The 14,089-nt window shown below is 45.7% G+C and overlaps 1 protein-coding gene across 1 annotated transcript in view; it reads left to right on the plus strand.

The window, feature by feature from the left end:
* Positions 1–14,089, plus strand: part of MYO5B (myosin VB) — a gene marked incomplete at its 5' end in the record, with an annotated part of 99,866 nt that overhangs the window by 48,302 nt on the left and 37,475 nt on the right. Inside the window, 4 exons of the mRNA XM_038124351.1 lie at positions 1,366–1,577; positions 3,348–3,504; positions 6,201–6,440; positions 10,577–10,816. Of these exons, the coding sequence (XP_037980279.1) occupies positions 1,366–1,577; positions 3,348–3,504; positions 6,201–6,440; positions 10,577–10,816 (849 nt within the window). The remainder of the gene's footprint in view (positions 1–1,365; positions 1,578–3,347; positions 3,505–6,200; positions 6,441–10,576; positions 10,817–14,089) is intronic.

Below are 14,089 nucleotides of genomic sequence, written 5' to 3' on the forward strand. Positions count from 1 at the left end.
TTTTCCCGAAATGAGGGAGTCTTGTGAGGAGGTGGCAGGAGCAAGTGGGACGTGGGATTTCTTGGCTGTGGTCAAGAGGAGTGGGTAGTTTCAGTGCTGGTGAAGTCCAGAGTTTTCTGTCACTGGCTGGGCATAAATGACTGGCCACTTTTAAAAAGTGGGTCGCCCCATCCCCTCCTTCTGGTTTTGTCTAGCCACAGCTGGAGCACATTTCAGGGGTCCACCCTGGGACAACGTCATGAAGCTTAGTCAATCATTAAATGACTCTTTTCAGAAATGAGTAAGGGAAAAGTGCAGTAAATGCCTTTTCTTGATGTATGGGAGACTTTCAGTGGCCGTATGTGGAAAAAACATCCCACAGATTGGGACTTTTTTAACGAATAAAAATGAATCAGAAGGCTTTGCCACCTCACCTTACCAAAGCTTTACTGCTTGCTTGTATGCATTTTTAAATTGCAAATGTGCATGCAAGGTTTTCTTGCTGTTGAGTGGCTCAGAATTTGCACAGCACCTTAGACAGGTTTTAATGTTTGATCTACTGTTTTCCTTGGGGTTTTGAGGAATTTACCCAATTGGTTCCTCTTTTTGCTTTTCACACCCAGTGTTACCCTTGGCTGCAGAGCCTTTTGCAGCACATGTATGACTTTGTAGATCTAAACATTAATCTTTTTGAAGAAGAAATATTTTTCTTGAAGTGCTCTGGTGTTGCATTTCTAGTCTGGTGTAATAGAAGGCATCCCTGCCCATGGCAGGGAGGTTGGATATACATGAGGTTTAAGGTCCCTTCCAACCTAAACAATTTTGTGATTCTGTGATTTCTTTATTTATGTAAAAACCAACAGATAACAAAAAAACCAAATCCAAACAAAAAACCCCAAAGACCCAAAAACAAACAAACGAAAAACCCCAAAACAAAATATAACCCAAATAATCTCCCGCACTACAAAAACCAAAACCAAACAACAACAAAAAAACCCCAAAAAACCCCCAAAACCCCAAACCAACCAAGCAAAAAAATCCACAAAACACAAAAAACCCAATGCAAAACCTCTTTAAAATTTGTGTAAATATATGGAGTTTAAGACTGAATCCTAGTGCTGCATTCCTTAATGGGTGTATAGATGCTCAAGTGTAGTAAGTCTAATGATATCTAATAATGTCTAATAAGTCTCATAATCTAATAAATCTAATAATGGAGTCTATTAATATCTTCATTACCCAATTAAGAAGAGATGTGGGCTGATAAATTTGATTCAAAGTGGTGTTTTTTACTCTGTATCTACTGATCAACTTAGACTGAAAACAAAAAAGAAAAAAGTGATGTTTGCCTCAATTAAATATAATTTCCTTTATGCTTTTGAAAAGGATCCAGACAAGTTCCAGTTTGGCCGTACCAAGATCTTTTTCCGTGCAGGCCAGGTGGCATATCTGGAGAAACTGCGGGCAGATAAGTTCAGAGCTGCCACCATCATGATCCAGAAGACAGTGCGGGGCTGGCTGCAGAGGGCCAAGTACCAGAGGCTGAGACGAGCCACCCTCGCCCTGCAGCGCCACGCCCGCGGGCACCTGGCACGCAGGTGGGTCCTGGGGAGCCTCAGAGAGGGGACAGCTGGGAAACAAAGCGTGAAAACACCTCTGGCCGCCTGGGTTTTCAATTGGTTGCATCTTCTAGAACTTAAACTTGGGGGTTTCATATGAGGAGCTTTGGAAATGCTCTGCTAGATTGAAAGCGAGATGCGTAATGTGCGTGTGGTGAGAGTTTCTCATAGTGGTGAGAGTTTCTGGGCTAAGGTTAGGACTTATTTCTGGCCTCTCTACCCAGTTTTATTTAGGGGCAAGAAATTCTTTGCCTCAAGCTGGTTTTATATTTACATTCTTTTAATTTCTAAGGGCTGGGCCGAGGTCATAACATAGACAATCTGGTTATAACGAGGTGACTACAGCGCTCTGAAGGATTTAGGTGAAAGTGTTTCACAGAACTAATATTTTCCTGGGACTGCCTTTGGTAAAGGGCATTTAGATCAGCCAGGGAAGGGCTGCCTAGTTGGTATGCACTCCTCCCCTGCAGGAACAAGGTTTGTGTCTCCTGATGTCCAGGGGGAGTTCTCGGGATTGATTGGCTGTATCCTTTGTAATGAGGAAAATCACTCCAAATCACTGGCAGGGGGGCTGTGTACAGTAGATAATAAAGGAGCCTAATGGTAACTCTTTCTGTGCAGGAACCCTTGTGTCAGTGGCTTGCTGGGGTTTCTGTAGGTAGCACTCTGCAGGAGGGTGGGCTGCTGGTGGCAGGTGTGGGGTGGATGTGAGGGAGGAGTGAAACAATGCAACAGCATCCCAACACACTGGCCACCCTCCTTTTTGTGGCCTTTCTTCAAGCCAGACAATCAGCAGAAGAACATCAGCGATACTAGCTGAATTTGTGGTGTTATTTGTGATTGTGAAAGGGGTTGGTGTCAGGGAGAACCAGCTGCTGCAGAGTTTCTTCTACATAATTTTTCAGCTCCCCCCTTTGTGCAGGGTTTGTAGGGTGGGATGGCATCTGAGTAACTACAGTCTCTTTTTGGAGACAGACCATCCCTTATCCTCTTCAGGAAGCCCTGGCTGAGTGGGTCCTAATGAGAAACCATTTGCCTCAATCAAAGGAATATATAAACCAATCTGATGTGGCTCTTAGTTTTGATACGCTTTTCACAAAATAAAAGAAGTGGATCAAATTTCTGTATAATGCTGCATGCTGAGAGCAATAAACGAATCATAAATCCAGCAAAACAAGCTAATTATCAAATTTAATGGAGGGTTTATGGGCACTTATTAACCAGTGTAACAGCAAATTGAACATGAGTTCAGCTGGAGAATGGGAGCAACATGGTGCAGAGTTGACCACATCCCTCTTTATTTACTGTCTGTGAGTGGCTCGAGGCTCTGCTCAGGAATGTTGCCAAAGCAGTGCACACCAGTTTAAACGTCAAATCAATTTACTGCTGTTTTCACTGAGTCAGTAGTGATTTTTATTGTCAAGGAGGTGATGGAGCCAACCTGGGTGCTGGTTGGCACAAGGACGCAAGGCAGAGAGTTCAAACCAAGGAAAACCTGGGGAATAGTTGGGTTTAATGCTGTTTGGGAGCAATGAGGTGTGTTGATCTGTGGTTCCAGTGCTCCTGGGTTCCATGGCTGCTGTCTGATAGCATGGAAGCTTTCTCAGCCCAGCTGTTGGGGTGGTCTTTCCTGAATACCATCAAATCACATTGGACAGAAGTTTTCCTCTCCCCCTGGTTTAAAATTTACGACATTAGAAGAGAAGTTGAATTTATTTTCCTTGCTTACCCTCCTCCTGTGCACTGCAGGCTTTTCCAGCACCTGAGGAGGACGAGGGCTGCCATCATCTTGCAGAAGCAGTACCGAATGCTGCGGATGCGCCGGGCCTTCCTGAGGGTCCGCAGCGCCACCCTCACCATCCAGGCTTTTGCTCGGGGCATGTTTGTCAGGAGGATTTACCACCAGGTACACCTCCAAGAGGGTCTCCGCATGAGGAAAGAACCTTTATGTTTGCTTCTGCAGTGTGTTTGTTGTGGCTGTTTGGATGTTTGTGAAGCTGGCAGCCCCCAGTGTTGCCAGAGAACGGACGGTGATGGTGAGCTTTGCTATTTAAAGCTGTGCAAGCAAAAAACATTTTGGCAGCAGCGCCTCAGCAGAGCAGCTAAATGGAGTTGGTCACTGTGGTGCCAGGAGATGTTGTGGAGATGTGGAAATGTCATTTGGTCTAACCTATGCTCTGCTGAAACCTCCCCATCCCACTGAGTGTGCCACAGAGCTGCATGCAGGGGCTTTTCCTGGTAGGGTAGGAAGACTAGGAGGGTCAGTCATGGAAGGCAGTAAGTCATTTATTGTTAGAAATATCTCTTTAATTAGGCCTCTCCTTTAGCTTTCTGTTTTAAGCCTGGAGCAGGACACAAAAGATTTGAGAGTTTCATGACAGCAGTGATACAGTGATGAATCATTGAATCCTGGGGTGGTTTGGGTGTAAGGGACCTTAAAGATCATCTCATTCCACCCCTGTCATGGGCAGGGACACCTTCCACTGTCCCAGGCTGCTCCAAGCCCTATCCAGTTTGGTCTTGGGCACTTCCAGGGATCCAGGGGCAGCCAGAGATGCTCTGGGCACCCAGGGCCGAGGCATTGCCACTCTCCCAGCCAGCAATTCCTGCCCAATATCCCATCTGGGCCTGCCCTCTGGCAGTGGGAAACCATTGCCCCTTGTCCTGTCCCCTCATCTCTTGTCCAAAGTCTTTCTCCAGCTACTCTCTGTCAGGAAACTGAGAACAGCTTTGGAGAATCTTCTGTCTACTCCTCAGACCCGGCACTGTGTTGGCAGTCACCTAAATTGGTTCCTAACTGGGTTGTGGGGCTACTCCAAGAAGTGAGAGGCATCAAGAGGGGAAAGCCTGTTTCTGGAAATAATTGAAATTACCTGGACACCTGGTGACCTCCCAGAGAGACCAGGGCTGTCCATTGAGACACAGCAGCTGGTGATAAGGAATTTGTGCTGTCACTTCTGTTTCAGCATCTATTGTTTAAAGTGGAAGCTTCTGCAGAGGAGGCAGCTGGTCCAGCAGTTAAAATCTCTAAGATTGAAGGCCACCCAAATCTTAACAAGGTGTAGAAGTTGGCTGAAGGCCAGGCCTCTCTAATCTGAGCATCCTTAATCTCTGGAGCACCTGGGTATAGGTTTTAGATATAAGTGTTGGTTCCAGTGCATGTTCAGAGACAGATGCACGGGTGTGGGTGATGATTTGTGGGATGAAGGCTTGCCCAGCATCCACCCAAAATTTCACTGTAAAGCTGAAATCAGCCCCCAAGGCAATGCAGTGGGGTTTCTTCTACCTCTTTGGGCATCCCTAGCTTTCCCCATTTATGAATGCCAAGGCTGGAGACATACAAAGCTCATTTCACAGTCATTCTCGCTGCATCCTAAATTCATACAATCCCTTTACTGAATTAAAATTTGCAACTGCAAAGAAAGCCTTAGGGTGAAACAAAGTATTTATAAGAGAAGCTGATAGGATAACCTTTTCTGAGACAACTTAACCTAAACTAATAACAATAAAATTTCTGGTAATCTTCAAATTCTCCTATTTATTTCCTTAGCAGACTGAAGCATAAGGAAACTATTAACAACATGCTGTTTGTATCTCTAAAATGTCAGCCTTCAATTTTAGAGAGCAAAATTGAACTGCCACTGACTGACAAGATAACTGTAAATTTTGGGGAAGAAATTCAATGCAAACATGCCAGAAATTTCATGAAAACAGATAAAAATTACTACAAATTGAACCATGCTAGAGAACTAGCTGCAGACTGTAGTGAAAGGACTCATGGTTTTATTTGAAGGTTATCCACATGATATGAAATCCCATCAGGACAGCATTTATCTGCAGTAAAAATTATCATAATGCAGAGGCAGAACACAGAAAAAAAAATCTACAGATCAGTTCTGGTGTGGGTGATGTCTGATGCTGAGGGACAGTGAGTTCATTACTGAGTGTTGGCGTGTCTGTTAATGAGTGTTTATTCTGGAGCTGTGGCTCTGGTGGGTCTCTTCTGTGGTGGTCCACAAAGTCACACTTGAGCCCAGATGTCATCTGCCCCCACCAATCCTCACAACCAGGAAAATATCCCCTCGTGTCACTGGCCAAGCAGGTCTTTACTTTGAGACCAAGCAGGCTCCTAGGAGAGGTGTCCTGCCTGCATCCATTGAGAACAGGGCCTGTCCATGAAGGAGGGTGCAAAACCACAGCCTCCATTTCCAGCTTTGCTGGAATCAGCACCTGCATCTACCAGGACATTCCTTGGAGGACAAGCCCTTCCCAGGGCAGTTTGGGAAGTGTTTAATGTTTGTTGCAGCCAAACCAGAGTTGCCGTACAGGTGACTCTCCAGGAATGGCCTTAAGCTGAAGGAAAGTAGATTTAGAGAAGATATTGGGAAGGCTGTGAAGGTGGGGAGGCCATGGCACAGGTTTCCCAGAGTAGCTGGATCCATGGAAGTTTCTAAGGCCAGGTTGGACAGGGCTTGGAGCACCTTGGTCTAGTAGAAGTGTCCCTGCCCATAGTGGATGATCTTTAAGGTCCTTCCAACCCAAACCATTCTGTGGTTCCGCAATTCTATGCCTTAACCACCCCGTTGTGCCCGTGTTTTGCAGATGCTGATGGAGCACAAGGCCACCATCCTGCAGAAGTACGCCCGGGGCTGGCTGGCCCGCGCGCGGCTCCGCCGGGCCCAGGCCGCCGCCGTGGTGCTGCAGTGCCACTGGCGGCGCCTCAGGGCCCGGCGCCAGCTCCAGGCCCTCCGCATCGAGGCACGCTCGGCACAGCACCTCAAGAAGCTCAACATCGGCATGGAGAACAAGGTGGTGCAGCTGCAGAGGAAGGTGGACGAGCAGGTACGCCCCGGGCCGTGCTGGGACAGGCCTGGCCCGGCCGTCGCTTTGTGCCTTCCCTTGTGTCGTCTGGGAAGGGTGGCAGCCAAACATTTGTAAGGGTGGGACACAGCCTGCTCCAAGCTGCACTGGAATTGTTGTGGGGACTGCCCAGCAGGGCTCAGAGGGGGAAAAAAGAACGGCAGTTTTGGAAAGTGTTGCTTGAAAACCCAAGCCAGCTCCATGTGGGATCCAATGTCACGTGGGTTTGGGGCTGAATTGCCCTGCTGTGTTTTTTGCTCTGTGGGAGCTGAGTGTGCAGAGTGTGTGACACCTGGTCACTGGTGTTGTGAGCTGTGTGTCTTGGGAGTCACATTCCCTGGAAGATGAACAGCAGTTTGGGTAAATACTTTACTTTGTGTTACTAGACACAACAACTCTCCAGGAGTAAAGGGAGAGTGGGATGGTGTGATGTGACAGATCCGTGTGTGACATGAGTTAATGACCTTACAGTGACTCTTTGATCACAGGGGTGTTTTCATCAGTAAATTTGCCATTAATAAGCTGCAGAATAATGGTTTGATTTGACAGACATAGCAGAATAATTTTTTCACCTACTAATGCGTGCAAATTACTTTGTTAAATACCTTCTGTGTTGCTGTACAAGGAATTGAGGGGTGATCATGAGAAATGCTGAGTGGGACCTAGTTGTATTGATTGATATCAACAAATTCAAATCCAATTATACCATTAAACTGTATTTTTGAACATTCTCTTCAGTTGGGATTACCCCTTATTTGTAGCACCAGTTTGTGATGATTTCAGTTTACCATTCTGAGAGGTTTTCAGACATCCTTGGCTCATTCACCACCTGAAATCTCCCCACCCCAGTATGACAGGAGCAGTCCTGTGTTGGGGTGATGACAAGTGGCTCTGTGTTGGCTCAGACAGTGCAGAGTCAGGACACAAGGGGGGTTGCATTGCTGTGGTCACCCTCACTGCAGTGTTAATTGGCTCCAGTGCATTAACTGCACCGCAACAGGATCCAACTTCCATACCCAAGGTGTTTAATTTTAAAATGCCTGTTTCCATACTTAGATTTTGCTAGCAGTAGCTTAGGAATGGGAAACTCAGAATGAGATTTGAAAGGTGCGGCCTTTCATCCAGAAGGTATTTTGGTGGAATTGAGTAGAAAGAGTTATTCCAGGTCGAGATAATTTGGACTGAACTCATGCAAGGAGTGTGAACGTCAGTGTTGGATCTGCTGAGCAGCTGAACTTGACACTGGAACATCAGTAGTATTTTATGGTTTGTATTTTTCCCTATTTCCTTGCTAGGAGAAGTGTGGCAGTGGAACAGTAAAGGAAAAAACCCAATATTTGGTTAAAATTTGCTTTCCTGTCATGGGTTATGAAAGCAGCAGATGGATCTGCTTTAGGGAAGGAGTCGTGGAGAACTTTGAACCAGGCAGAAATAATGGTCTGGAGCTCATCTTGCCCTCTCCACAGACCATTTTGTAGGAGTTCCTTTGATGCTGTGTAGCTTTTGCAGGAAAGAATTCCTGCTCTGGGTTACATGTGATGGTCTGTCCAGTAAGCTGAGTTTAACCATCCTTCCAGGAGGGCTGCCAGGTTTCCCTGGGATGCTTTGGAAGTGCTAAGGAGCACCGTTCCAGCAGATTCTCTTTTCAGTGCACTGAATCTTTTTTTCTGGCACGGCCCATTTGCAGTATCATAGTTTCCCTGAAGAATCTTGCTTTCAGTCCTTGCTAATCTATAAACAAAAATTTTGAAAATACCAATTAACTTTACTAGAAAGAAAAGCATATAGCAGGTAACCCAGAGAGCTGCAGTTGTGTTGGTTTTTTTTGAGTAGCTGTGGAAGAAAATGTTTCTATTTCTGCTACTTTAGCTCACGCATGAGTAGAGACACAATCCTCCGTGTGCCCCTAAGGAAGAGATCTTTCTTTGAAAACATTAAAACCTATTATTGTATGTCAGCCTCGGCTCAGATGCTCTGGCATCTGTAACTGGAATCATTTAATTAGGTTTTTAATCGGTGAGGGATTTTTTGCACAGAGAAGAAAGATTTTGATCTATTTTGCTGCAAAGCATCCTCACTGGAACATTTGCTTTTCTGTTTACATTGGACCAATTCCTTCTCTTTTCTGGTTTTTTTTGTTTGTTTGTTTGTTTTTTTTTTCCCTTCAGGTAATTTTCTTTAAATCTGTTGGAATTGCCTGAGACACTTACAAGGCGTGTGCCTAATTTACTGTTGTATGTTCTTGCAGCCAATATTTAGATACACTGTGAGCTCTCTACACTCTCTCTGCAAGCACTACTATCTCTGTGAGCGTTTTTGTGAATAAAACTAGTTTGGGTAACAAGCTGAGTAATTTGTTGTATCTGCCTTTGGTAGCAAAATGAATTAGGTTTTTTCACAGAGCCTGGGTTGAAACCAGAACTGTTTCACATCTGCAGGACTGGATAATGGTTGAAAATAAAGCAAGTTTGAGTTTAACAGGGTCTGTTGAGCAATCTCTGATTGCAGTGGGGAGCAACCCAGTAAACTCTTTCATGTCAGTAGTTCGTAATAAAAAAACCCCCAGAGCTATTCCTGTGCATTTATCTTGTATTTGCATGAAAATCTTGGTTGTGTGCTGTGTAAAACCATGTACACAAGGTTCTGAAAATGCATTTATTTGGAAATATCTACAGAGCCCCTGCTCTGGAGCCAGCCTGGCACAGCTGGGGCTGTTCAGCTGCACCAGAGAAGGCTCCAGGGACACCTGCGAGCCCCTGCCAGGGCCTGCAGGGGCTCCAGGAGAGCTGCCCAGGCACTGGGGACAAGGCATGCAGGGCCAGCAGCCAGGCAATGGCTTCCCAGGGCCAGAGGGCAGGCCCAGATGGGATATTGGGCAGGAATTGCTGGCTGGGAGGGTGGGCAGGCCCTGGCCCAGGGTGCCCAGAGCAGCTGTGGCTGCCCCTGCATCCCTGGCAGTGTCCCAGGCCAGGCTGGACAGGGCTTGGAGCAGCCTGGGACAGTGGAATGTGTCCCTGCCCATGGCAGGATACATGATGTCCCTTCCAGCTCAAATCATTCTAGGATTCCATGAAATGCCTTTGGTCATGCAGAAATTATATTTTCCTAATATGATACGAATGCTGAATTTTGATGTTCATTAATAATTCATTACTAGGGAGCAAAGGAAAAAAATGTTAATATGCCTCATTTACTTGTTTTTCCATTTGAGATGTGTCTTTATCTTGCTTCAGAGCACTGAGATGCAGTGAGAGGGGGTGCTTTGGGAGGTCACCTTAAGAAGGGCCAGAAGGATGATCAGAGCAAACTTTAAAAACCAGAATGCATTTTAAGTTTCAAAATGCTTTTTGTGGTATCAAGATTGTCTACCCAAAGTCAGCACAGCTTAAGTAGTAGGCTTTTAATGAAGCTCTAGGTCTTTGGCCTGGGGATGCCTAATAATGATGATGTTTTATTAGTCACAATGTAGAGCCCATTGACTTTGATTTGAAGCCCAAAATTCAGCTAAGCCTGCTGAATTTTCAATTCTCAAAACTGGGGAGAAAGTCAGTGCTAAGTGGTTTAGAAGTGAAAACCTGGGCAAATAAAAGGATGGCTGAGCTGGCACATGACTTTGGAGTTTGGGGAGCTCCAAACTGGGGTTTGGGGAGCTCCTTGTGCTTGAAGCTGCAGTTCTGCATTGTCACTCCCGGTTTCAGCAGGCATGGGGTTCAGGAATAGAAGGGTAAACTGCAAAAGGAAGACTGCAAAGCGCCCCAAAACTGCAAACCGATCACATTAAGAAATGCTGTTTGGAAGCTGTAGTAGAAGTGTAGTATTTTGGTTTGGTTGCCAGTGCTACCCAGAGTTATTTGCCTTTGCTCTGAGTGATATCAGCGTAGTACCAATTTGACAAATGCTTCTGTAACCATTGCCAGAATCTTATTGAGCTTTTGTCACAGTTTAGAAATAGCTTTTAGCTTTATGAGCTTCATTAGAATTCGCATGGAAACATTTGTTATAGAGGGTCTGTCGCACACCGTGCTTGAGGATTTGAGTGGTTACATTTGTAGTGCATCACTGCATGCATTGATGTCACTTGTGCTCTTGTTTTCTTCTTTCTGGGATTCTGGCTGCAGAACAAGGAGAACAAGCTTCTGACTGAGCAGCTGTCCATGCTGACATCAGCCCACTCCTCCGAGGTGGAGAAGCTGAAGAAGGAGCTGCAGCAGTACCAGGAGACCCAGCAGGGTGATGGCAAGCAGCTCCTCAGCCTACAGGAGGAGACAGAGCGGCTGCGGATGGAGCTGGAGAGGGCTCACGGGGAGAGGGAGGTCCTGGAGGACAGCCACGGCAAGGAGAGGGACCTGCTGAGGAAGGTACCTCTGTCTGTCTGTCTGTCTACCTCAGGTGGTCTCCTGCAGGTGGCCATGCTGGTGAGAGCTCGCTCTTCACAGCTCTGAAGGGGAGTGTTGTTCTTTGAGTGTTATTTCTGCTGCTGAATGCCCCTAGGATTTACCCCAACTCCTGGGGCAGGACAGGTGGACATCCCTGCAGGAGCAGCGGCTGCCTTGTGTCAGGACACCCCACCCTGATGCCCTTTGTGCTGCCAACCACAAGGAAAAGCCCCAAACCCAAACACATCTGGAAATCAGGATGCCTAATAACCATGAACATCAGGGAATCACAGAGTTGAAAAGGTTGAAAAAGACCTGTAAAATCACCAAGTCCAACCATCAGTCCAGCATGACCATATTCAGCACTAAACCATGTCCTCAAGTGCCACATCCATGTGGTTTTTGAACACTTCCAGGGTTGGTGACTCCGCCACTGCCCCGAGCAGTCTGTTCCAGTGCTTTACAAGCCTTCCAGTGAAAAAAGTTTCCCTAATATCCAATCTAAACTTGCCCTGGCACAACTTGAAGCTGCTTTTCTTGCCCTGAGATTCATGTAAATGCCAGAGCTTCAAGTGTATACAGTCATTCCTCATGATGTGTAATGCAAATTAATGGGGAGGTCTGTCACAGCTGCTGGAAATATTAGGAAGATGTAAATATTCCTCACCCCAGCCCAGGATAGGACACAAGGCTCAGTTTCTGACATAGCTGGTGTTGTAGGTATGCTTAGAGTATGACCTGTGTGAGGACCAACTTCCCTCCCTAAGGAGAGGCACTGCTCCAGCACCAGCTGCTGGTTGTTATGGGCTTTTATAGGGTTTGGAGCTGGGATATACACAAAATTGATTTTTTTTTCTTCCTCCTTCATGCAAACCCACAGAATATGCTGGTTTGGAAGGGACCCTCAAGGACAATCACGTGCAGCAATCCTGTTCTTTATCTCTTGGGGTGGGAGTGGTCCAACACTGCCAGCGTTGTACAAGAAGGCGTTCTAGTGGGAGGAAGGGCTTTCAGAGTGTAGAGTTTGTTTTGCAAATAGCAAAGATGGACCTTTTGCCCCGAATTTCTTCACTGATCAGATTAATTCTAAGTAACACCCGTTCTCTTAACCTGAGGCACTGAGATGAGAATTCAGTTTCCTTCTGCAAATGCTTGTGGCTGCTCAAGTTAAATCCATGATATCTCTTCTGCACCAGAAATTGAACTGAATCTTTGATCTTGCTATTGGAAAGAATTTAGGGCTTTTCTACTCAATAAATTGCAAAGAATAAGCTGTTTTGCAGCTGTTGTTCTAGAACAGTACTTGGTATGTGACAACCTGAAGACGAGTCACTTTTGGAAGTTCAGAAAAAAATATAAAAAGAGCCTGGAGTTAGCTGTGCTGTTATTACAGTGGAAGAATGTCCTCATGAGGCTCTTCTAGTGCACAGCACCATTGCTGTGGCCAGCCTCCCCTCGAGGCTGAGCCCTCAGCTGGTGGGTTTGGCTGAGAAGCTGTGGTGAAGGACCGTGGTCAGGGTGATATACCCTGAACCTCTGGCGTGACTAAAATGCACTTTTGGGTGTGCTTCTCAAAGAGATGAACAGTCTGTACTCTCACTGTCCTTGGCTGGACCAAGAGAGCTGCCAGGTGATCACTTGCTCCACTCCTTGCACTTGGGGTGCACCACACAGGGACATGTGAAACCAGTGATATCCTTCTAAAATTATAGGATTCTTTTTGGCGCAGGGCTCTGTTCATTAGCTGGGTGCAGCACAGGCTTTTAGGGCCTGAAAGGATGCCTGATTTTAAGAGTGATGCAGCTGGGGATAAACCGTGTCTCTTTGTTCTTGATTGCAAATCGCCTTCGAGCACTTGGATGGAAGGTTGGATTAATCACTGAAGAAATGCTTTTAAAAAGCATGAAAACAAAGCAGAAGCTTTGCCTTGTTGTAAAAGTGCCTACAGCAGAGCAAATACTGCATTTCACCATGAAAATAGACGGTTTGATTATAAAACATTTCTAATGGTGCAGGCTCCTATTTCTGGCGTTAGCTTTACATTGCTCCCTTTGGTTCCTTGTAAGTGGAAAGAGGGAGAGGACCTGTTTCCTTCCTGAAAATATTAATTTAGCCAGAACACTTCCCAAGAAAAATTCTGGAAAGAGATTTTTGAGTTGCTCTAATATCTGCTAGAAGCTGGGAAGCATCATCTCCCCTAATTTCAGGGGAGAAGCAGTTTTTGCCTTCAATATCGAGGTGACACCATGGTCATGGTTGAAGTGGGACAGATACTCAAAGACATCTCATCTCACTCTGAGTGAGACTGAGATGAACCTTTAATTTTTCTGAAGCTTCTGCAGATCCATGTCAGTTAGGATTTAGTTACTGAAAAAAAGTCCTTTCATCTCTTCATCATAGCTATTCTGTCCAAGTCCTTAATTTTAGAATAGCTCTTTTTATTTAATTTTATGATTAAGTTTGAAACATCTGGGTAAATACCAACAGCTCCTTCCAGGGCTTTTGGTAGCACCTATTCTTGTCATTTGGCGAGCTAGGATAATTCACAGCCTGGCCAGGAATTTAATTAGCAAAGTGCCAAATGCCATCATCCTTTCCTGACAAGACTGGGGGAGGATGGGAGGCAGACCTTATGAGCAAGCTGTCCCAGGGAAACACTTAGATAAGAGCTGCAGCCATCACAAGTGCTCCCTGCTCAGCATCTTCCACAGAAATCTTTCAAAGCAGGTGCTCTTGCATTTGAAGCACCTCCAAAGATGTGTTTCCTGTGGAAAGATAAGCAGGAGGTACAAAAGTTGCCTGTGTAGGTATCAGGGATGGAGTTGGTGCTGCTTGGCCATTGTGTGGCCTGCTCCCTTTGCCTCTCCTCGTGTATAGTGGACTGTTCACATTCCCGCTGGGCTTGGTTGCACACAGGTCTTGATCTCTGAGCTTTTTTCTGTTTCATGTAAAAACAGGAATGCAGAAAACAAATCCAGGGGCTTAAGAGAGCATCTTAAAAATACCTCTACCCAACCTGGAGCAGAAATTTTAAAATCTGGGAATAATTGTTGTGGATTCTGTTAAGTCTTGCTCTTCCAAATATCCTCTCAGCACAGTTGAGAATACTCAAGATTTTTGTCCAGTTTTGTTTTCCAACCATCAAAGCTCTGGGCAGAGAATTCCTTATCAGCACCCCATAAAAATCATTAGCAAAATAATCCCACCGTCTTCAATCTTTTCCTGATGGGACAAACAAGTAGAGCTCCTTGCTGT

This window comes from Motacilla alba, chromosome Z (assembly GCF_015832195.1).
Source record: "Motacilla alba alba isolate MOTALB_02 chromosome Z, Motacilla_alba_V1.0_pri, whole genome shotgun sequence".
NCBI lineage: Eukaryota > Metazoa > Chordata > Aves > Passeriformes > Motacillidae > Motacilla > Motacilla alba.